At 50.2% G+C, this 24,469-nt stretch overlaps 1 protein-coding gene across 3 annotated transcripts; it reads right to left on the bottom strand.

Annotated features, from left to right (window-relative positions):
• Positions 1-1,003: 1,003 nt before the first annotated feature.
• Positions 1,004-23,616, bottom strand: FCRL6 (Fc receptor like 6). Of its 3 annotated transcripts, none has more exons than XM_088834966.1 (10): positions 23,479-23,616; positions 15,555-15,575; positions 13,218-13,319; positions 12,422-12,706; positions 12,016-12,291; positions 10,943-11,068; positions 6,602-6,667; positions 5,907-5,978; positions 1,414-1,445; positions 1,004-1,337 (listed from the first exon to the last, which is right to left on the bottom strand). In XM_088834966.1, exons 1-10 carry the CDS (start codon positions 23,507-23,509, stop codon positions 1,248-1,250), a joined length of 1,101 nt encoding a protein of 366 aa, XP_088691092.1. In that variant the 5' UTR covers positions 23,510-23,616; the 3' UTR covers positions 1,004-1,247. The 3 variants fall into 3 exon arrangements, with proteins under 3 accessions (XP_088691092.1, XP_055259107.2, XP_088691091.1); XM_055403132.2 differs by having other exon boundaries at positions 13,218-13,484; positions 23,479-23,612; XM_088834965.1 differs by lacking the exons at positions 5,907-5,978; positions 6,602-6,667 and having other exon boundaries at positions 13,218-13,484; positions 23,479-23,612.
• Between the last annotated feature and the right edge of the window lie 853 nt (positions 23,617-24,469).

The raw sequence follows: 24,469 nt of genomic DNA, 5'->3' as shown, positions 1-24,469 counted from the left end.
TCTGTCTAGTCAAGGCTATGGTTTTTCCAGTGGTCATGTATGGATGTGAGAGTTGGACTGTGAAGAAAGCTGATTGCCGAAGAATTTATGCTTTTGAATTGTGGTGCTGGAGAAGACTCTTGAGAGTCCCTTGGACTGCAGGGAGATCCAACCAGTCCATTCCGAAGGAGATCAATCCTGGGTGTTCATTGGAAGGACTGATGCTAAAGCTGAAACTCCAATACTTTGGCCACCTCATGAGAAGAGTTGACTCACTGGAAAAGACTCTGATGCTGGGAAAGATTGGGGGCGGGAAGAGAAGGGGACAACAGAGAATGAGATGGTTGGTTGGCATCACCGACTCGATGGACATGAGTTTGAGTGAACTCCGGGAGTTGGTGATGAACAGGGAGGCCTGGCGTGCTGTGATTCATGAGGTCGCAAAGAGTCAGACACGACTGAGCGACTGAACTGAACTGAACCTTCATTGACCCTGCTTCCTTTGTGACTCAGATAATAAAGAACTTGCCTGCAATGCAGGAGACCTGGGTTCCACCCTTGTGTCCGGAAGATCCTCTGGAGAAGGAAATGGCAATCCACTGCAGTATTCTTGCCCGGAGTAATTCCATGGACAGAGGAGCCTGGTGGGCTGCAGTTCATGGGGTTGCAGGTCGGACACGACTGGATAACTAACACGTTCACTTTGTTCATTGACACCAACTCGATGGACGTGAACTTGGGCAAACTTCAGGAGATAGTGAGGGGCAGGGAGGCCTGGCATGCTGCAGTTCATGGGGTCAGAAAGAGTCGGACATACTTAGCGACTGAACAACAACAACCTTCACTGAACACTCTGGTTGTGGACTGCACTGAGACTCCCCTTCTTTTCCCTCCCCGGGTCCTTCCTCTTCCTCGCCCTCCCAAACCCTCATTACCAGGCTGGTTCACATGGAGTCTATTCTTGAATAAACCAGACCAAATAATCATGCAGCCCAAATGATCGCTACTGATGGACAATACGAAACGAACTGATACACGTTTATTAACAAATAGGTCTACCACCCTGTATCTTTTTGAATACGGAGGGATCACAGGCGTTTTCTCCTGTGCTCCACAAACGGGGGTACCTGCTGCTAGGCTGGGGAACTGGAAGACACAGAAGAGGCTGGGGTTCCCTCCTGGGGAGCACTGGGGGCTGCAGGGGTGTGTGTTGGGGGTGGGGGATGCTGTTGCCATCAGAGGGCCTCCTTGTAGTCACTGGTAGGATCTCAGTGGGTCCTGCTTCTTCTATCCAGCCCCTTGTCTGGATCCTCGCTCAGCTGCGGGTGCCTCACCTCAGCATAGACGACAGAAATGTCCTGTGGGAGGGTGGGGTCAGGGTAAGGAAGCCGATGTCACACAGAGGAGGAGGGAAGAGCCGGAGTTCCATCTCACCTTTTCCTGCTGGGCGGGCTGGGCAGGCCTGGCTGTGGGGGAAGAGCAGCATTCAGGTTAGGGCACTGGGCTCACCGGGTGTCCCCTTCCTACCTCCTCGCTGGCACCTTCCTCTAGAGAACACGGCCTGGCAGGGTCTGGGCTGCTCCCCCGTTACTTCTCGGGGCCTCTCGCCCTCAGTCTGAAAGCAGGTGGAGTCTGGAGACCCCAGCTGTGCAACCTGAGGCCACTGACTTGGCCTCTGAGCCTCAGCTGCTCAACCAGGAGAAGGTGGTGGTGATGACAGGGACTGCCTCGTAGGATTCCAGTGAGAAGCAGGGGGGACGAAGGTCTCCAAGGTACTTCTAGAATAACTCCTCCCTTAGACATCTGTTGTGCATGGGGCAACCTTTTGGTGTGAGAATTGTATATCTAGTCTATCTAGCATCTAACAAGCAGAGGTCTAATTCTACATGTCTAATCTCACATCAGTCCTGTCTAGCAGGGGGTATTGATCCCTTCTCACATGGAGATGAGAAAAACCGAGGCTCAGCGAGGTGAGTAACTCCCCAGTCACTTCCATAAGAAGTGGTCTGTGCTGAATCGCTTCGGTCATATCTGACTCTTTGCGACCCTATGAACCGTGTCCTTCTAGGCTCCTCTGTCCACGGGGTTCTCCAGGCAAGAATAAGAATATTGAATCTTAGAGAATGTGACGCATTCGCCCACTGACAAAAATTCCAGCATCTTGGAACATAAGGACTCTCTTTCCTTTGGCTTTCAGATCCCTGTACCCACCATCAGGTAAAGCCTGTTCAGAGCTTGAGTGAGAAACAGACCGACCCCACCCCCACCCCTGCCTTCATCTTTGTTGTCTGCAAGGATCCAAGGACCCCATTTCCTCACTTCCCTTATTTTGCTCGTGAAAACCACATAGTCTGGGGTTGGCTTCTTTCTTTCTTTCCTTATGGTTACATCCTCACTGTGACTCTTCATGGGAAGCAACTGTGCCCACGTGGGCTTCCCGTCCGCCTGGCCATGTTACGGGCACAACTGATCAGGTCCTGAGGGAAGAGCCCTGTGTCCAAGAGACTCCTTGGCTGTCCACTTTCCCTCATGTGGGGGAAATGTGGCGGTGGGGGAGCAGAGCCCCTAGGCTGATTCAAACCCCTTTTATAGACCAGGAACTGAAATCTCTGTACAGCTGAGACATAAAAGAAGGCTCCCCGTTTTTGAACACCTATTGCATACCAGACAATCTTTATGGTTTCCACAACCCACGTTCTGTTCCTAGTCATTCATAATAACTTTACAAAGTAGCCATTATCTGGGCTTCCCTGGTGGTGTAGCAGTTAAGAATCTGCCTGCAATGCAGGAGCCATAGGAGACTCAGGTTTGATCCCTAGGTGGGGAAGATCTCCTGGAGGAGGGCACAGCAACCCCCTCCAATATTCTTGCCTGGAGAATTCCATGGACAGAGGAGTCTAGTGGGCTTCAGTTCATAGGATCTCAAAGAACTGGGCATGACTGAAGCGACTTAGCATGCACACATGCAGGCATTATCTACACGTTATAGATTAGGCTCGGAGAGCTTATATAACTTTCTCGCAGTCACACAGAACACAGAGTCAGGTTCTGAACTCAATTCTGACTGACTCAGAAACCCACACTTTCCCCACAATTCCATGTTGCCTGTTTGTCTGAGAGAGGATTCAGTTCAGTTTAGTTCAGTCGCTCAGTCGTGTCCGACTCTCCGCGACCCCATGAATCACAGCACGCCAGACCTCCCTGTCCATCACCAACTCCCGGAGTTCACTCAGACTCATGTCCACAGAGTCGGTGATGCCATCCAGCCATCTCATTCTCTGTCGATCCCGTCTCCTCACGCCCCCAATCCCTCCCAGCATCAGAGTCTTTTCCAGTGAGTCAACTTGTCGCATGAGGTGGACAAAGCATTGGAGTTTCAGCTTTAGCATCAGTCCTTCCAATGAACAGCCAGGACTGATCTCCTTTAGAATGGACTGGTTGGATCTCCTTGCAGTCCAAGGGACTCTCAAGAGTCTTCTCCAACACCACAGATTAGTCTTCCCCATTCTGCCATCCTCACTGTCGTATCCTTGGCTGGGGTTCATGGTCTTTTTGGCTCCATCTTAGAGCTGGGACTGTCCTGTTTAGACTTATACTTGGGGGCAGAGACAAGCTATCATTCTTTTTCCTTTGTTCTTTCACAATGCTCAGAAAGGGGCAAACCAAACAAACAAACAAAAACCACTTCCCTAGTTGGGATGGTCACAGTGAAGGTGTGGTGGAAATGATGTTTATGATGGTGAGATCTGATAGAGTGCCTGAAGAACTATGGACAGAGGTTCATGACATTGTACAGGAGGCAGTGATCAAGATGATCCCCAAGAAAAAGAAATGCAAAAAGGTTGTCTGAGGAGGCTTTACAAAGAGCTGAGAAAAGAAGAGAAGCTAAAGGTAAAGGAGAAAAGGAAAGATATACCCATTTGAATGCAGAGTTCCAAAGAAGAGTAAGGAGAGATAAGAGAGCCTTCCTCAGTCATCACTGCAAAGAAATAGAGGAAAACAATAGAATGGGAAAGACTAGAGATCTCTTCAAGAAAACTAGAGATACCAAGGGAACATTTCATGCAAAGATGGGCTCAATAAAGTACAGAAACAGTATGGACCTAGCAGAAATAGAAGATATTAAGAAAAGGTGGCAAGAATACACCGAAGAACTATACAAAAAAGATCTTAATGACCCAGATAACCACAACGGTGTGACCACTCATCTAGAGCCAGACATCCTGGAGTCTCAAGTCAAGTGGGCCTTAGGAAACATCACTATGAACAAAGTTAGTGGAGGTGATGAAATCCAGCTGAGCTATTTCAAGTCCTAAAAGATGAGGCTGTGAAAGTGCTGCACTCAATATGCCAGCAAATTTGGAAAACTCAGCAGTGGACACAGGACTGGAAAAGGCAATTTTCATTCTAATCCCAAAGAAAGGCAATGCCAAAGAATGTTCAAACTACCTCACAGTTGCACTCATCTCACATGCTAGCAAAGTAATGCTCAAAATTCTCCAATGCTCAAAATGCTTCAACAGTTCATGAACCAAGAACTTCCAGATGTTCAAGCTGGATTTAGAAAAGGCACAGGAAGCAGAGATCAAATTGCCAACATCCACTGGATCATGGAAAAAGCAAGAAAGTTCCAGAAAAACATCTATTTCTGCTTTATTGACTATGCCAAAGCCTCTGACTGTGTGGATCACAACAAACTGTGGAAAATTCTCAAAGAGATGGGAATATCAGATCACCTGACCTGCCTCCTGAGAAGTCTGTATGCAGGTCAAGAAGCAGTGGTTAGAACTGGACATGGAACAACGGACTGCTTCCAAATTGGGAAATGAGTACGTCAAGGCTGTATATTGTCACCTTCCTTTTTAACTTATATGCAGAATACATTATGTGAAATGCTGGGCTGGATGAAACTCAAGCTGGAATGAAGATTGCTGGGAGAAATATCAATAACCTCAGATATGTGGATGACACCACTCTTATGGCAGAAAGCAAAGAAGAACTAAAGAATCTCTTGATGAAAGTGAAAGAGGAGAGTGAAAAAGTTGGCTTAAAGCTCAACATTCAAAGAACTAAGAATATGGCATCTGGTCCCATCACTTCATGGCAAATAGACGGGGAAATGAAAGAGTGACAGACTTTATTTCTTGGGTTCCAAAATCACTGCACATGGTGACTTCAGCCATGAAATTAAATGATACTTGCTCCTTGGAAGAAAAGCTATGGGAAACTTAGATAGCATGTTAAAAAGTGGAGACATTACTTTGCCAACAAAGGTCCATCTAGTCAAAGCTATGTTTTTTTCAGTAGTCGTGTATGGATGTGAGAGTTGGACCATAAAGAAAGCTGAGCACCAAAGAAGTGATGCTTTTGAACTGTGGTGTTGCAGAAGACTCTTGAGAGTCTCTTGGACTGCCAGGAGATCAAACCAGTCAATCCTAAAGGAAATCAGTCCTGAATATTCATTGGAAGGACTGATGCTGAAGCTGAAGCTCCAATACTTTGCCATCTGATGCGAAGAACTGACTCCTTTGAAAAGACCCTGATTCTGGGAAAGATTGAAGGCAGGAGGAGAAGGGGACGACAGAGGATGAGATGGCATCAGTGACTTGATGGACATGAGTTTGAACAAGCTCCAGGAGTTGGTGATGGACAGGGCAGCCTGGTGTGCTGCAGTCCATGGGGTTGCAAACAGTCGGACACAACTGAGCAACTGAACTGAACTGAACTTTTGACATATCTGCGTTTGTGGTGATGCTGGTTGTGAAGTCGTGAAGGAGGAGATGGTGGTGGTGGTGGTGGTGGTGAAAGTGCTGGTATTTATGATGATGGTGGTCAGGGTGAGGATGGTGGCAGTGATACCTCACCCGAGGCCCCAAACTTCCCCTTTACATTAACAAAGAGGCCAAGGTTGGCCAGAGATCACGTACCTTCGTGCTCCCTTGGGATCATATGAATCTCAGAGTAGATAACTCCGTCACTGTTTTCATTCTGGCGATGAACTGAAAGAAGGAACGTGGCTTAACTGGGACCCACCTGCTCTCCCACCTCCAGACCTAAGTGTTCTGAGGACGCTTATGGAAGGAAGCCAGTCAGGGCCTGTTATGCTGATAACTGGCAGTGGGAAGTGGTTATTAATGTGAGATATCCATCTTGGTTGGAGGACTGTGCCCCTTGACGCAGGTTCTAGCAGTTTCCCCAGCCCTGATATTGTTTAAACTCGAGGTTGGCAACTAGAGGTGGCTTTGATTTTTTTGTTAAGAAAGGTAGTGAATATTTTAGTTTTTGCAAACCCCAGCTTTATGGTGTGAAAGCAACCATACACAGTACATACACAATATTCCATGCAAAAATACTTGGTGGACCAGATTTGGCTCACGTGACATAATCTGCTAACCATTGGTCTAAACCTCCCCCCTGGGGGCTGGGATCCCTTCCTGCTTCCCTCTCCCACCACCAGCTCCATGCCCTTGCTCCTCAAGCTCTCCCCGGAAGCCTTCTGCTTTTTTCTCCAAATGACTGATTCCTGAGACTGACGCTCATGAGGCCTTCTTTCTCCTGACTCCCCTGGAGAGGCCCTTCTTTGCCTTTATGGACAGACGTTGGTCCTGATACAAGTCCTTACCATTGACATACAGTGGGTGCTGCTCTCCACCTGGGGCTGAGGGTAAATTCCAGGGTGGAAGGGGCCCTAGGAGATGCAAAGGTATGATTCACTGAGCACCCTCAGAGAGCAGACTAGGCAGAGGGTGCAGAGAGGCTGAGAGTTAGACAGTCAGTTTACCTTTACAAATTGTATAAAATGACCTTTAAAAATTGTGTCAAATATTTAACAATTAAATTTAAAAAAATGTCAGTGGAGGTTGCTAGGCTTCCCTAGTGGCTCAGATGGTAAAGAATCTGCCTGCAATGCAGGAGAGCCGGGTTTGATCCCAGCCGGGTTTGATCCCAGGGCACAGCAACCTACTCCAGTATTCTTGCCTGGAGAACCCCATGGACAGAGGAGCCTGGCGGGCTACAGTCCAGAGGGTCGCAAAGAAACAGACGCAACTGAGCGACTAACACAACAGTGGGTTGCTGGAGGTCTGAGAATGGTTTGTTGATGATTGTTAACCAACAGGTCTGGACCTGGTTAATTTTTATGGGATGTTTCTTTTGAAAAAAAATACCCTAGCGGATAGGATGGCTGCATAGGAATCACAAACTGGAGGAAGCAGGGTCAGAAAAGATGGATTACACCCTTGCGTGGAAACAGCGCAGATCCACCAGTCAGGCCGCTTTTCAGAAGGAGGAAAGCTAATAACTTTGACAACACACCATGTGCCAGAAACACACCAGGACCAGGGAATTCAAATACAGCATCCACTTAACAGCAAAGCTCCTCACCCAGGGTCCAGCACAGAGCTGGATGTCAAAAAGGCCCCCTTTCTAATTCTTTGGTGTCTGACATTCTTCACAACCACATTGCAAAGGTTAATACTATGATTTCCATTTTTTAAAATGAGGTGACTGATTGGGAGAGGTGACTTCTTCCAAGTCACACAGAAAGCTGGTAGAGACAGAATCTTAATCCAGTGTGTATCCATTTTCTCCATTAGCCTGCCGCCTCTGTGATAGCAGGCATTTCCAGAACTTTAAAAATTACGTTCTGGGATGGGAATTGGGTCACAGGTAAATCTGAGAACACCCAGTTCATGCCCGATGTCCAAGAAATACTCATCAGCTCTAATAGCAAGAAAGCATCAGAGTCATCAGGTAGTGCCTTTGGACATGGCTCCTTCTGTAAAATGAAGAGGGCATTTGTGGAGACTCAGAGAAGCCCCTGATTATTAAGCATTCCCTGATGCTCGTCTGTCAAGGCTGTGATTCTGAGTTTTCATTCCCAAAGAGCTCTGTGAATTTGATGGAACTGTGTTTTATGGGAGGCGTGACAACAGGAAGTAAAATGAACACTTAACAAAGCAGCCAGAACTTGCACGCTCATGTCAGTGCTACTCTGAAGCAGACCTCCTGTGTGACCACATCCTAGGCTCAGTGATTCCATCACTGGCCAAAACGCTCGTAGATCGCCTTCAGAGATACAGTCTATGGGATGTTTTCATTTCTCGAGGAATGGATATGCTGTCTGGAAAGGATTAAGGGTCTTGGAAAATTGAGCATGGAGATAAAAGTTATTGGACAGTGTTTCTTGGGTAACTGTGGAATTTAGCCTGAAGCTGGTTTTCTGAGTGACATAAAGAAGGCTTTGTGCCCCTGAGATTCTGAAATGGTAAGACCTCCACCGGGAGTCTTATTTTCATGAGAGGCAAGTTTCTTATGAAATGGAGTCCAGATGCTCACAGGTGACAGTGGGGGCGGAGCAGGGGGTGGGAATGCGTGGGGAGGCAGAGTCTCCACATGAAGAGGGATGTCCCTTTGTCCCGCGTGAAAGGCATCTTCTCGAAGATCTTTCACCAGTGACTGCTCCTCCACCATCTTGTTTGGGGCTGGGAGGGAGAAGTCTGTGATGTGTTGCTTTGCCTTTAATGCTTTGACCCAGAGCTGAGTGGGTAGGAACAGCCATGTTACTGAGGCCAGGCCAGGGAAGGAGGTTTTACGCAGGTGCAGGGAGAGTGGAACTCACAGGTCATCAGTTCATGGTCCCTGCTCCTGCTGCCTCCCCATCTGACCCTGGGCCTGCCTCTGTCTCTCTCCTACGCCACTGTCCTTAGTCGCTCAGTTGTGTCCAACCCTTTGCAACCCCATGGACTGTGGCCCGCCAGCCTCCTCTGTCCATTGGGCTTCTCCAGGCAAGAATACGGAGTGAGTTGCCATACCTCCTCCAGGGCATCTTCCCAACCCAGGAGTCAAAGGTCTCCAACCCAGGTCTCCCACATTGCAGGCGGATTCTTTATCATCTGAGCCACCAGGGAAGCCCGTGAATACTGGAGTGGGTAGGCTATCCCTGCTTCAGGGATGTTCCTGACCCAGGAATCGAACTGGAGTCTCCTGCATTGCAGGTGGATTCTTTACCAGCTGAGCTACCAGGGAAACCCCCTGGTACCCCCTGGCCTGACTACATGGACTCTAGACTCAAGACTAAAGGAAAGCAGAGATGAGGAGTTGGGTGGACAAAGTCTGCTAAATTAAGAAGGGGAGAGGAAGCTGGAGGCTGACTAAGCTCAGGTACCCCGGCTGTGGTCAGGGAGGAATACTTGGAACTGCAGGATGGGGTGGTCTTCCTGAAACAGCAGACTGGCTTAGCTCCCAGAAAACTCATCACAGATTCCTTAACGGAGGGGTCCACATACTTGAATAAGCAAATGTAGCTGAAGGTCTATGACACCAATTACTTTCACCCTTGGCAAAATTTGTCCCTGGGGGAGGAAGAAATAGATTGATTTGAACCGCTGTAGGTGCCCTAGGAATAAACTGGCACCAAATAGCTTTGGCACTGGGAACCATTCCCTTCAACATGGCTTCAGGCAAACCAAGGTTAAAATTGGAATAACTTGGAGCCACCCAAGGTGATTGCTTTGAAAGCCAACATTCCTGCTTAATTATCATGACCAAGACAGGAAGAGGAGAAGAGTCTTGAATTTCAAAACCCTTAGATTACCTAGAAATCCCATTTATCTAATTATTTTCACTTCTTTCTCCCTATAGGAAGGGAAAGTTGCTCAGTCGTGTCCCACTCTTTGCAACCTCATGGACTATACTGTCCGTGGAATTCTCCAGGCCAGAATACTGGTGTGGGTAGCCTTCCCCTTCTCCAGGGGATCTTAAACCCAGATCTCCCTCACTGCAGGTGGATTCGTTACCAGCTGAGCCACTAGAGAAGCCCTAGAATACTGGGGTGGGTAGTCTATCCCTTCTCCAGGGGATCTTCCTGACCCAGGAATTGAACCGGGGTCTCCTGCATTGCTGGCGGATTCTTTATGAACTGAGCTATCAGGGCAGCCTCTTTCTCCCTATAGAGTCCTCTGCCTATAGCATTAGTCTCATCTGATTTTTGTTGTTGTTGTTGTTCCACAAAAGCACGTGATGGATTTATTTCAAGAGAACATATTTCAGTCTTTCCATGCTGTTAAGAGAAACGAGCCTTGTTGAAATGTAAGTTGGAGGCTGGCATGTGGTAGACAGTATCTTATGGAATAGTTTCACATCTCACCTGAAACTTAACTAAACTTTTTATTTTCAAAGACTCTGATCGGAGGAATTGGAGAGAGGATAGCAGGAGCCAAGGCAGCCTGGGAACCTGCAGGTGATGTGCTCAAACTAGAATGAGAACGTACTGAGCTCCCACTCAATGCCAGGCTGATCCATTAGGTATGAGATAGATGTTACCTCATTATCTCAGACCTTACAACATCCCTAGAGGGAGACATTTAGTGAACCTTCGAGGGAACTGGCCCAAGGTCACCGAATTAGTAAATAGCAGTGCTGGGACCAGTCACTCCCCAGTCCTCTCCACCACACTTCCTTCCTGTTGAGTTGACATACATGGACACTCACCCAGAGCCCAGGACAGCACAGAAGTGTGTGTGCGTGAGCACACACGTGCACTGGAGTTCTCACGTCCTCTTTCTCCCCTGCTAAGCAGACCAGAGCTCCCCTGACTTCAAGGAGAGAGTTGGAGGCCTTGGGTTTGTCACATTCACAGGCACAGACGGTCTTTCAAATGTGAAGGACACCGGTCTACATCTCGTTTGGCTTGTAAGAATTCCTCTGTTTGTGCCTTATTCATGCCTGAGCGTGCAGCAGTGTGTTTGTGTGATTGCACCAACACACTCCTGGGTGTGTGTGAGTTCTGGAAGCTGTAACTGTCCCTCCGTGGGCCCCTTTGTGTGACATGTGAAGGAAAGTCCCTCTCCCTGCCCAGTACCCAGAAGTAAGCAATTGGTTCCATCAGACTCAACTTTCCAATGGCTGGACTGTGCCTGGAATCGGGATCCAGTAACTAAGAAGGCCAAAAAGAGTTACTAACCGTTTTTCCTCCAGGGTCTGAAATACCCGAGAAGTGCAGCAGCAATGACCATCATGGCAAGTAGGCTTGCAGGCAGCCAAGGAACCAACCAGTTGCTACTGGTGGGGGCAGATAAGACCTGAGGATCTGGGGGGTGAGCAGAGGTGACCATGAGCATTGAGGATGAAATTCACAAATGCACCCCAGACAAGCGCAGGAGAGTCAGAGTGGCTGGCATTAGTGGCAAACGCCTGGCCTGAAGAAGCCTGGCCAATGGGAACGGGGGAAGAACCAAAGGATGTCAACGTGGATGGGCATCCCATGGTTGACCATGTGGCCCCTCCCCCGTGGCTGACCACGTGGCCCCTCCCCCCATGGCTGACCATATGACCCCTCCCCCATGGCTGACCGCGTGGCCCCTCCCCCATGGCTGACCACGTGGCCCTGCCCCCGGGGCTGACCACGTGACCCCTCCCCCATGGCTGACCACATGACCCCTCCTCCATGGCTGACCATGTGGCCCCGCCCCCGGGGCTGACCATGTGGCCCCTCCCGCATGGCTGACCGCGTGGCCCCTCCCACATGGCTGACCGCGTGGCCCCTCCCCCATGGCTGACCGCGTGACCCCTCCCCCATGGCTGACCGCGTGGCCCCTCCCCCATGGCTGACCGCGTGGCCCCTCCCCCATGGCTGACCGCGTGACCCCTCCCCCCATGGCTGACCGCGTGGCCCCTCCCCCATGGCTGACCGCGTGACCCCTCCCCCATGGCTGACCGCGTGGCCTCTCCCCCATGGCTGACCGCGTGACCCCTCCCCCATGGCTGACCGCGTGGCCCCTCCCCCATGGCTGACCGCGTGACCCCTCCCCCATGGCTGACCGCGTGGCCCCTCCCCCATGGCTGACCGTGTGGCCCCTCCCTGTCCGTGGGCTTCACTATTTCCCCACCAGGTTCAGTGTGGATGTTCCCAGCAGGGTCCATGCTCAGTCAGTCACGCAGTGCCTGCTCTGTACCCAGCATTAAGCCTGGCACGGCAGGAGGAACACAGAACAGTGAGGTCTAGGGCTCAGAACCCAGCTGGGGATAAAGACCTACCATCCACAGAGAGTGCCTCGGGCTCACTTGTCTCTCTGGAGACGCGGTTCCCAGCCTCGCAGGAGTAGTTCCCAGCATCCTGCTCTGACATCACCCGGAAGAGGCAGGAGGCGGGTCCCCCATGGGGAGCCACGTGGTTCCGTAGGATGTCCCCATTGAGGTGGAAAGAGTACAGGATCGGAGGGGAGCCCCTCTGGACCTCACAGAGGAGCTCCACCTCGTCCCCCACAACTAGGCTGGTGGGTCTCAGGGTGAGCAGAGGACGGGACACAGGAGCTGGGGAGCACACAGTTGGGAGGTCAGTGGACTACCCAGGGTCCTCCCTTAGGAGCCCCTCCCCACACAATCAGGGGCCCCACTGCCCACTGCCCAGGCGTCTAAGCAGCGTCTCCCCTGCCCCACTTACCCCACACCCTGAGCTCCAGCTGAGGGCTCCGTTTCTGGACCCCGCCACCCTTAGGGGATGCCTTGCACCAGTAAGGCCCGGAGTCTCCCTGCTTGGCTGCTGGGATGCGGAGTTCTGGGCGGGGGCTCCTGTTCTGCAGGGTGCGGCCCTCCTTGTGGAAGGAAAAGAGCAGCCGCCAGGCTGACTTCTGACTGTGCAGCTTCGTCTGGCATCTCAGGGTCACAGGGCTCCCCTCGCGGAGCTCGGGAGAGGGGAGGGCTGTCAGCATGGGAGGCAGGAACCGCTCTGGGGAGAGGCAGCCGGGGGCTCAGGATGGGAGTCCAGACGGTGAGGCCCAGGGAGGCTGAGGTCTGAGCTTCGGCCCACTCCTGGCCCCACGGGAAACAGCAGCACGGTCTCCTAGCACCTCACTGCTCATCCCACCCACAAACCCTGAAACAACGCCCATGCTCCCAAGCCCCTTTGGGGTCCCAGAAAGCCAGACCCGGAGGGGCCTTAGCGGTCACCTAGCCCCCAGAGGGGAAGAGTCTGGCTCAGGGTCTCAAGGGGGCGGTGAGCGTCAGGGTTGCTTCCCGCCCTGCCCGCCCAGGGCATCTTCCACCACCTTCCCTGACTCCAGACATGTCCCATGGTCGGGGAGGGTATGTGGACAGCATCTCGGGCATCTTAGGGCCCTGCTGACTGACCCAGCAGCAGGGGCAGCCAGAGAGAGGGGTGCGGCCCCGAGCCCTGTGTTCTCTAAGGCCAGGCCCCCAAGCAGCACCCTAACCGGCCCACCCCCGAGGTGGTGACTCACCTTGGACTTGAACCGTGACAGTCCCTGAATCCCATGAGTCCATGTTTCGGGTATATTTCACTTGCCCAGTGCAGTTATACTGGCCACTGCTGTTAGCTGTTGCTGTCCCCAGGAAGAGAGGCTGGTTGTACTTAGAGAAATGGAGGAATTTTCCATCTCTGTAGAATGTCACCTGGGACAGCGCTGCATTCTTCCTTCCCCGGCATTGCAGAATCAGTATATCCCCCTCAAACACGAGGTATGGCTGGGCTTGGGGGCTCAGCCAGACTGTAAGATGCAGGAACAGGGTCACCCTGGAGCTGTGGGTCCCTCAGTCCATTTTCTCCCTCTTCCCCAGCCTAATCCCAACACCACCCCCCCCCCCCACTCCTGGGATGGAGGCTCCTGGATGGCACCTTCACAGCTGTCGCTGTCCCCAGTTCGTCATGCCAGACCAGGGCCTGCGCTCTGCTTTCCTCCACCCCTTCCTCCCTGTGTCCTCTGCCCTCCTCTCCCTCCTCTTCCCTCTCTGTGCCTTCTCTCTGGCCTCCTTCCCTCCTACCCTTCTTCCCTCCATCCCCCCCCACATGACCAGGGATGGAACGCTTGCCCTCTGCAGTGTTACCCCTGGACTGTCAGGGAAGTCCCCCTGCTTGTTTGCGTTTGCAAGGCACTTTCCTCTGCCACCTTGACAAGCTTGAGGCAACTTGGGTTCCTTCCATCCATTGTTCTTCTTTGTTCCTCCTGATTGGATCCCCATTCTCCTAGTTTGGTTTCTTCTCCCCTGGTGACCCCAGCGCAGCTCTTTCTGCAGCGTCCACTTCGGATGGTATGTGTACCCCTCCCCACCAAAGAGGAGCTGAAGGGGTGGGTGTTGGACGTGCCATGGCCTGGGCTCACTCCCGCCTGCTTTGCTCATCAGGCTTCCCCAGGCCCAGCCTCCATCAGCATTCCCAGCAGCGAGGTTTGTCTCCACCACAGTCATGGTGTGGGATCTGCCACCTCTGTCCTCATTTCTAAAGTGCCTTTTATGCCCTGATGTGGACAAGAGAAGACCTCCTGGGGACCCAGCATCATCTGCAGGGCAAACCCAGACTGGCCTGGCCCCGGGACATCCGTCTTTGGCAAACCAGGTACCTCTGGTCCCAGACAACCTCAGAAGCTTGAGAGTAATGATGTGTAATCAGATAGGGAGCCCTGAAAAGAGCCACAGCACATCCTACCTTTGCCTAGTTCACCTGGATCCCTCCGACTCTTATTCTCACCCAAGAACTAATGATGCTCACAGTGTAGCTGAATAATGGGCCTTGCTTCCTTGGCTGCTTTTTCTAGCACCACTAAGTATTGGTTTGGAATCTTCCTCTCGGGCATCACAGAACATGCCCCTAGAGGTCAAGATTTCATAGGTCAGAGTTTTCACCCACTTGACAGAAGCTCCATAGAGGTCAGTGGGCCAGGATGAGCAGGAAGGAAAGGTAGCCAAGGGAGAAAGAAGGCTGATCCACAGACAAAGATGCCTGCTTCCTTGAACATTAGCAGGATGGAAGCAAACCCAAACCTTGATGAATGCGGATGGCAGGAGCTCCAGAGCCACACCGAGAGGAGACTTATGAGGCAGCCGGATGGAGGCCTAGAGCCATTCTTCTGGAACCTGAAGTCACCCTGTAACTCTTCTCAGCATGAGACAGTTAGGTCCTGGGTTTCTCCTCTTCCTAGGCATTAGTGAAGACTCCTGAGGAAGAGATCTAGGCTGGTGCTGCTCTGAAGATGTTGCTGGGGGACCCAGTGTTGTTGTTCAGTCTCCCAGTCGTGTCCGACTCTTTGCAACTGCATAGACCTGCAGTGTGCCAGGCTTCCCTGTCCTTCACTATCTCCTGGAGTCTGCTCAGACTCATGTCCAGACTCATTTCTAGCAATACCCAGTGATACTAGAAAGAGCAGCCAAGGAAGTAAGGTCTGTCACTCAGCTACACTGTGAGCATCATTAGTTCTTCTGTGAGGCGAAGAGTCCTAGGGATCCAGGTGGACCAGGTGAAGACAGGATGTGCTGGGGCTCTTCTTAGGTCTTCCTAGTCTATTACTCATCATTACTCACAGGCTTCTGATGCCATCCAACCATCTCAGTTTCTGTGATCCCCTTCTCTTCCTGCTCTCAATCTTTCCCAGCATCAGGGTCTTTACCATCTCTTCGCATCAGATGGCCAAAGTATTGGAGCTTCAGCTTCAGCATCAGTCCTTCCAATGAATATTCAAGGTTGATTTCCTTTAGGATCGACCCAATGGCCCCGATTTTACCTATCTATTAAGTTTTGGCCCAGAGACACCCTTGGAGATGAAAGAGACATGGACAAGACTCACCAATTTTCCCAACACAGGGAACTGCAAGAGAAAAAAAGTGATAGGTTAAGTAGCAGAAAGAACTTTCTGACGAGGAGAGGGCCTGTCACCTTATAAACAGATGCTAACATTCATTCAACCAGTCAACCACCCAGCCCCCTAAGCACATAACTATCTAAGCCACCCAACCACTCACACACCCAGCCACTCAACACCCAGCCACCCAGCTATCTAACCAAACAGCTACCCAGCCACTCAGCCACTCAACTTTTATGGTGGACCTACTGCCTGGAATTCTTTGCCCAATCTCAGTTCAAATATTACTCCCTTAGGCAGGTCTTGCTGGGCTTCCCAGGTGGTGCTCATGGTAAAGAACCTGCCTGCCAATGCAGGAGATGCAAGAGACATGGGTTCAATCTCTGAGTTGGGACGATCCCCTAGAGGAGGAAATGGCAACTCCAGTATTCTTGCCTGGAGAATCCCATGGACAGAGGAGCTTGGCAGGTTACAGTCCATACGATCGCAAAGAGTTGGACACAACTGAAGCAACTTAGCACAACTATCATAATACCCTATTGTGTTACCATCAGAGCACTTATCCTCATTTAAAATTACCTTACCATTAAATTGCCTACTTGTAATCATCTATTTCTGCTTCATTGACTATGCCAAAGCCTTTGACTGTGTGGATCACAATAAACTGTGGAACATTCTGAAAGAGATGGGAATCCCAGACCACCTGACCTGCCTCTTGAGAAACCTGTATGCAGGTCAGGAAGCAACAGTTAGAACCGGTCATGGAACAACAGACTGGTTCCAAATAGGAAAAGGAGTGCGTCAAGGTTGTATATTGTCACCTTGCTTATTTAACTTATATGCAGAGTACATCATGAGGAACGCTGGGCTGGAAGAAGCACAAGCTGGAATCAAGATTGCTGGGAGAAATATCAATAACCTCAGATATGCAGATGACACTACCCTTATGGCAGAAAGTGAAGAGGAACTCAAAAGCCTCTTGATGAAAGTGAAAGAGGAGAGTGAAAAGGTTGGCTTGAAGCTCAACATTCAGAAAACAAAGATCATGGCATCTGGTCCCATCACTTCATGGGAAATAGATGGAAAAACAGTGGAAACAGTGTCAGACTTTGTTTTTTTGGGCTCCAAAATCACTGCAGATGCTGATTGCAGCCATGAAATTAAAAGACGCTTGCTCCTTGGAAGGAAAGTTATGACCAACCTTGATAGTATATTAAAAAGCAGAGACATTACTTTGCCGACCAAGGTCCGTCTAGTCAAGGCAATGGTTTTTCCCGTGGTCATGTATGGATGTGAGAGTTGGACTGTGAAGAAAGCTGATCGCCGAAGAATCGATGCTTTTGAACTGTGGTGTTGGAGAAGACTCTTGAGAGTCCCTTATACTGCAAGGAGATCCAACCAGTCCATTCTAAAGGAGATCAATCCTGGATGTTCATTGGAGGGACTGATGCTAAAGCTGAAACTCCAATACTTTGGCCACCTCATGAGACGAGTTGACTCACTGGAAAAGACTCTGATGCTGGGAAAGGTTGGGGGCGGGAGGAGAAGGGGACGACGGAGAATGAGATGGCTGGATGGCATCACCGACTCTGTGGACATGAGTTTGAGTGTACTCCGGGAGTTGGTGATGGACAGGGAGGCCTGGCGTGCTGTGATTCATGGGGTCGCGGAGAGTCGGACACGACTGAGCGACTGAACTGAACTGAACTGAATCAACTGTCTCCCCCGCTCTGTCTAGAACTTAAGCTCCATGAGAACAGGTCCTCTGCCTGTCTAGTTCACTGCCGTATTACCTACACCTAGGGCCCGTGCCTGGACCATGGTCTGTGTTCAATAAGCATATACCAAATAGATGCACAAATGCTTCCCCCACTCGTGCAGGGCAGGAAACAAAAAGTAGAAGACACAGGACTAGATTCTTGCACCATTGTGCCTGAGGAGCCTGTTTACACACACAGAAAAACTCAGCAAAGCAGGACCGAATTCCTGTGGCCCATCTGCCCACAGAGCTCTGGGGAATAGAGTATATGGAAGTCCACCTAGGAAGGAGGTGAGAATAGTTGTATGGACGTGATCATAGGAAGGAGGTGAGGTTTCCCTGGAGAAGTAGTCATTAAAAGATTGTGGGGCATGGGCAGGCAGCTTGGATGCAAGAGGCCAGCGCGTCATACCATGTGGCACCTTGTATGCATTGTACTAATGCTTATCACACCATGTGGCACCTTGTATGCGTTGCACTAATGCTTCTAGATGAACGAATGTTTGAGGAGAGTAAGTGGGCAGGAAGGTGAAAGTGTTAGCTGCTTAGTCATATCTGACCTTTTGTTAACCCATGGACTATAGCCAGGCAGGCACCACTGTCCATGGGATTCTCCAGAATAAGGATACTGGAATGGGTAGCCATTTCCTTCTCTAGGGGATCTTCCCGACCCAAGGATCAAATTCAGGTCTGTTGCATGACAGGCAGATTCTTTACCATTTGAACCACCAGGGAAGCCCAGGTGGCCTGGAAAGAGAGGCCAATCCACCAAATGATGACAGATGAGGTTAGGCAGGTGTGATCAGCCTAAGGGATGGGAGACCCTAAACTGAGGGACAGAGTTGGATATAAAGCAGTGGAGCATATTCTGGGCTTTGGGGCAAGAGGCAAAAGAATGAATGATGTAGGGCTGAGTGCAGTCAGTCCAGCTGGTCCCCAGGCATTTACTTGTACCTTTCTTTGCTGGGTGCTGTGCAGAATCCTGAGAAATGCAAGAATGGTCTTGGGAGGGGTGGGTGAAGATCCCTCCAGCAGATCTGGCATGTTCATTCACAGGCTACCATGCTTGCTGTCCACATGATTTGGGACCTATTCTCTACCCACTCAGCTCAGGTCAGCTCCCCCGCAGGTTCTCAGGGCGTATAAGATTATGAGTCCATCCCTTCATCTCCCCCTGCCTCCAATCTAAGTGCACCTGCTGTGATCTTGGTGTAGTGGGAAGCACACAGGCTTTGGAGCCAGATGATATGGACTGATTTCATGAGTCCATCTCTTTCTGTGGGAACTGGCACAGGTTGTTTAAAGTTCAAGAGCCTCCAATTCCTGGCTCTGTCTGCATAGTGGAAATAACAGTGAAACGGAGCGGGACCGTATGGCCTTTGCCGCTCCCCCCACCAGGTTCTCTGTTTGCCATTTGCCTCTGGAAAACTTTCATCAAAGAATAAGCTTAATCAGAGAAGTGAGAAATGCTGAAACAAAGGAAAGCAGTCAAAGGGGACCAAATAATAATAATGCAGTCATTAAGCAGAGTCAAGGACCTCTAGTTCTGTCTCAAGGGCTATAGACAATATTCTGAGCCATATCCTGTGAGTTGTCTTATAGATACAAAACCCCAGGTGGAGAAATTAACGATGTGATGACCAGACTGTGCCCAGGACATGAGCTGCCACAATTTCAAGAACTGACCGCAAAGAAATGGGAACAAATGGACCCCAAAACTGAAGATTACCTGCCTAAAACAACCAAGATGATGCCAGTTAGACCACTGATGTCCAGTTTGAAGATGACTGTCAGAGATGACTGTGCTGTTTCTGCATGTAGCCTGTCACCCCCCACTCTGTCTATAAAAGCTGTCACCCGCTGCTTGTCAGAGAGAGTCAGCCTTTGGACAGATGTCCGCTACCCTCTCCCACAGTTGCTGGCACCTGAAATAAAGCACGGTCCTTTCCACCAACCTGGCCTGCTTATTGGCTTTTGAGTGGCAAGCAGCCAGACCCCCCATGCGTACCTTTCGGTAACAATAAGTCATTTTTCCCTTACAGAGCAGTTACACAGATTATACCTCCCGCATGGGGAGGTGGTTTCTACGTTAGCTGAAAGCAGAAAGAAGGCCTGACCTCAGAGTGACTGAGGCCTCACTGGGTAGTGATGCGCCCCTTCCTGTTCCTTCCCCACCAGAAAACAGTTTCGCAGCTACAAAGTGATGAAGAAACAAGGCTGAGGTGACTGATGCCTGTAACAAGAGGGAGGCTCCAGTGAGCACAGATGCTTCAAGTGAGCTTGTGCCCCAGCTCCCAAGGCACAAGGGATCTCCAGGGCGCTGCAAGGTCTTGGGGTTGTGACTGTAGAACCACTGTGGATAATCAAATGGCCACCAACTGGGGACAGAGCGGATGACACCTGCTTACAGCAGTTCCTGTGACGAGAACCCGAGGGCTGCGGTCAGGCACAGGCTGAAGATGCGGTGACAGTGTGGTGTGAACCAAGAGCTGCTGTGAAGCTGCGGAGTCCTGGGTGGCGGAGGCCACAGCCCCAGTGAACTCTGCACTCATCGGGCCACTTTGGGAGGGATGAGAAAGCCCGGCTCCCGGCCCGCTGACAAAGCTTAGCAGGACCGAGCAGACCAGGGCAACGAGCAGGGCCTAGAAACCATTTCCTACTAGAGGAATTGGGAGACGTTTATCTGAGAAAGATGAGACACAGCAGGGATAGTCAGTGGCTAGCGAATACCTGATGGGCTAAGCTTAAAAGAAAGGAGAGACTTGTTACTTCATAGGGAGTCTTCCTGGCTGTCTTACATCTCCTGCATTGGCAGGCAGGGTCTTTACCACCAGCACGACCTGGGAAGCCCTCATAGGGCGGAAGTGGAACTAGTTAGATCAGAGAGGCAGGTTTCAGCTCCACACGAGGAACTACTTCACAGTAAATCTCTACCGCATTGCAGCATGCTACTCTGCCAAGGGGTGGCAGCCGTGCACCGGGAGGGCTGTGTGTCACGGATGCTGTGTGTGTGGGGGGTGGGTTCCAGCACGAGGACTGAAGCTGCCGAAGCACAGCTCTGCGGAAGATCAAGGTTCATCGCCTAAATCTTAAACACATCTTAGTGTGTGTTAATCACTCAGTTGTGTCCTACTCTTTGCAACCCCATGGACTGGGTCTTGCCAGGCTCCTCTGTCCATAGCATTCTCCAGGCAAGAATACTGAAACGGGTTGCCATTTCCTTCTCCAGGGGATCCTCCTGACCCAGGGATTGAACTCAGGTCCTCTGCGTTGCAGCCAGATTACCATCTGGGCCACAGTTCAGTTCAGTCGCTCAGTCATGTCTGACTCTCTGTGACCCCGTGAATCACAGCACGCCAGGCCTCCCTGTCCATCACCAACTCCCGGAGTTCACTCAAACTCATGTCCACAGAGTCGGTGATGCCATCCAGCCATCTCATTCTCTGTCATCCCCTTCTCCTCCCGCCCCCAACCTTTCCTAGCATCAGAGTCTTTTCCAGTGAGTCAACTCGTCTCATGAGGTGGCCAAAGTATTGGAGTTCCAGCTTTAGCATCAGTCCTTCCTATGAATACCCAGGACTGATCTTCTTTAGAATGGACTGGTTGGATCTCCTTGCAGTCCAAGGGACTCTCAAGAGTCTTCTCCAACACCACAGTTCAAAAGCATCGATTCTTCGGCGATCAGCTTTCTTCACAGTCCAACTCTCACATCCATACATGACCACGGGAAAAACCATTGCCTTGACTAGACGGACCTTTTTTGGCAAAGTAACGTCTCTGTTTTTTAATATTCTATCAAGGTTAAGGGAAGCCCAAATACATCTTCAGGATACAGCCATGTACCAGCATGTTCAGTGTCAGGGCTTCTAGCCTCTAGAATCTGTGATAGCTCATACTAACAACAGGTACCATTTGTTGTGTGACCATGTCCTGCCAGGCACTTTAAATGAATATAATTTCTAGTTTTACCTGATTAAAATCCAACTACATCCAGACTAGAGGTAGTGAGATAGAACAGAGAAAGCACAGGGTTTGACAGAATGGATTGGGTTTGCATCTCTGTTTTGCTTGTTAGCAGGGTAATTCCAGGCAAGTTTCTTAACATTTTTGAACCTCAGTTTCCCCAACTGCTTCATAAGGATAAAAATTAAACCCTCCCCTATAACGACTCTGAAGGTTATATGAGATAATGCATGTACTGCACATTTAGTGTTTTTCCCTCCTCTGTCTCTCTGGCCACATCTGAGAGGAACTAGCACTTGAGAGGAAACAGCAGCTTTACCCTTACGGTAACTTCGTTCTGACACTTTCAGCCAGGGGGTCCAAATCTCAGGCTGGCTTTCTGGGGTCCTGAGCATCAGATGTGACTCAGTCCTGCCTGGGTTTCCCATATGCCATCCAATTAGTCAGCCAGTTACTGACTCTCCACCCCTTCTCCTTTGCTTTCCCCCTTCCAGATCCTGGGCTACATGCCGGGAAGCTCTTAGATTTTTATCTAGTCAAGTCCAAGGACTCTATTCCTTTCACAAGGAAGGGATGTGCCCTTAAGAATCTCCCATCTGGAGTGTATCCAGGCACGAGGCCATCCTGCCCCTGCCCTAATGCGAGCACTGACCTTCTCACTTGTCCAAACGACCATTCATGGAACACACAGGGCAACATGGTGATGTTGGGGAAGGAAGAGCCTTGAGTGGAACAGTATTTTCTTCTCAGAAGCTAAATTCCCACAAACTCTACCCAGGAAGGAAGTGCTTTTAGGAATGCTTTTGCTTTTCAGGGCTTCCCTGGTGGCTCAGACAGTAAAGAATCTGCCTGCAATGCAGATTCTGGATTTAATCCCTGGGTTAGGAAGAGCCCCTGAAGAAGGTAATAGTTATCCACTCCAGTATTCTTGCCTGGAGAGTTTCATGGACAGAGGAGCCTAGCGGGCTACAGTCCACTGGGTTGCAGAGTCAGACATGACTGACTGACTAACACATTTTGTTTTTCTGGTTCAATGAAAACAAACTTCGGGGACCAAGCTTAAAACAAAAAGCAAGTCAACTCAGAAACTGTGAAGCGAAGTGATCTACGTGCCCAGACTCATTCCTTTTGAGTGTGGCATCTGACAATGGCTGAGACTGTGCTGAATCTAGAGGAGCCGAGTAACCCACTCCTACTGCAATCCTCTGTCTGGAGCCGGGTCCCTTCTGGCATGTGTGACTGGCCCCAGTGGATCAAGGAGGCAGCTGTGGATTCAGAAGAATGGATCTGAGCCTTCATATAGGTCCCCGTGGGCTTCCTAGGTGGCTGAGCGGTAAAGAATCTTCCTGCCAGTGCAGGGATGCAGGTTTGATCCCTGGGTCAGGAGGATCACCTGGAGAAGGAAATGGCAACCCACTCCAGTATTGTTGCCTTGGAAATCGCATGGACAGAGGAGCCTGGTGGGCTACAGTGCACCGGGTTGCAAAGAGTTGGACACGATGTACTCAACAACAGCAACAGTAACAATAACATGGGTCCCCATGGGCCAGTCAGACCCCAGTCAGAACCTCCCCCGACAGAGGAAGTAGGCAGAATAGGAATGGCCATTTTGAAGAGGGCTTTGGACACTCAGGGCATAAACCTCTTGATCAGGGAAGAAGCCCTGTCATTGTTGACCGGTTCCAAGAAAAGGCTGTGGCTTCTTAAAAATACATCTCCTTGTACAACCCCACATTTAGCTCCGCTTGCTGAGCAAAACGTGTGGAACTGCCTTTTGTCCACTTCCCTGATCTTTGCTCTACACCCCAGCAGCCTCCTTTCCTTCTGTGATTTTATTTTCCTTTCGAGATAGACCTGATGGATATTTTAACTTGATTTCACAGGGTGAAAAATGTCATTGGACTTCAGCATGTGATTTTTTTGGCTCCCTAAATTAGCTTTGACACATCAAATGGTTGCTCTCCCCAGGACCCGGGAAAATAGGGTAGGAAACCCCGGGGCTCCCCACATGGCCTCCTCCCCATCACTCTCTCCTCCGTCACTCTCAGGCACACCCGTGCGCACACACTGGTCTCAAGCTCTAGCCATAAACCCACTTGAACTAGGAAAGGTGAAATAAGGAACTTTGCATCCTAGGAACGACAGTCTTTGGTGCCCAGGAGAGGCTACTGGCACTTGGTGACTTACCGCAGAGAAGCGCGACCGTCCAGAGCAGCATGGGGCCCGGCCTGGCCTGGAAGAGGGCACTCAGAGCAAAGTCGGGGCGAGGATGGCAGGGAGAGCTTCGAGGTCACAGGCCCAGGGGTGGGTGGGTGACCCCCTCTGACGTGGGTTGTGTTAGCGCTTGATAATCTAAATACAGGAAGTGGGGAAGAAACTAAAAGCTCGAGTTGGTATTTCTTCTTTGCTAGAAGGAGCGTAACACAAATGGATTTTCTTGACTATAAAGCATAAGGTAGTCAGATAAGCCATGGCAAGCACTTTGTTGTTTTTCTTAATGTATAGATTGTACTGAAGTATAGTTGACTCACAATGTTTCAGGTGCCTCTCCTGGGCACCAGTGATTCAGTTATACTTAAACACATATATTATTTATGAAATTATTCTCCATATACTTCCCTGTGCTGTACCGTAAACCTTTGCTACTTGTTGCATATCTATTTTTTAACGAGAAATCTAGCATTCTATTAATACTAAATCAAACAAGTGGAATCAACATGTCATTAATGTGTTAGGCAAAAATTCATGTCTTCTAAAATATATATAATACATATTACTTATATACATATATGTATGTACATATCTACTACATTTGATTAAGGCTTGAGAAAGAACATTAAAAAAAAAAAAGAATAGATGGAGAAATTGGAAAACATAAATTGCCGCCAGTGTCCTGAGACCCTGCTGACCCCCGCCTCCACAGGAGGCCCTCCAACACTAGCAGGTATTTTTGGTTCTGTCTCCTGTGGGGTCACTGCTCCTCTCCTCTGGGTCTTGGCGCACGCAAGATTTTGTTTGTGCCCTCCGAGACTGGAGTCTCTGTTTCCCCCAGTCCCGTGCAAGTCCTATAATCAAACTCCTTTGGCCTTCGAGGTCAGACTCCCTGCGGATCCCCAGTCCCTTGGCGGTCCCCAGGCTGGGAAGCCTGACGCGGGCTCAGAACCTTCGGGGCAGTGGA

The sequence above is a fragment of the Moschus berezovskii genome, chromosome 4 (assembly GCF_049115385.1).
Source record: "Moschus berezovskii isolate FMDL1 chromosome 4, NW_MosBer_1.0, whole genome shotgun sequence".
Taxonomy (NCBI): Eukaryota; Metazoa; Chordata; class Mammalia; order Artiodactyla; family Moschidae; genus Moschus; species Moschus berezovskii.
Note: the sequence above shows the minus strand (reverse complement) of the source record. Positions and strands in the feature narration are given on the sequence as shown.

What these genes read in the sequence shown, in the direction of transcription:
- FCRL6 (XM_055403132.2), bottom strand. Translation starts at nt 23,509, where the DNA reads ATGCTGCTCTGGACGGTCGCGCTTCTCTGCG. An exon ending in TCCCTGTGTTGGGAAAATTG is followed by an intron (nt 13,485 to 15,554) that starts GTGAGTCTTGTC and finishes TGCATCTTACAG; the next exon opens with TCTGGCTGAGCCCCCAAGCC. An exon ending in CAGACCCTGGAGGAAAAACG is followed by an intron (nt 6,668 to 10,942) that starts GTTAGTAACTCT and finishes TGCATCTCCTAG; the next exon opens with GGCCCCTTCCACCCTGGAAT.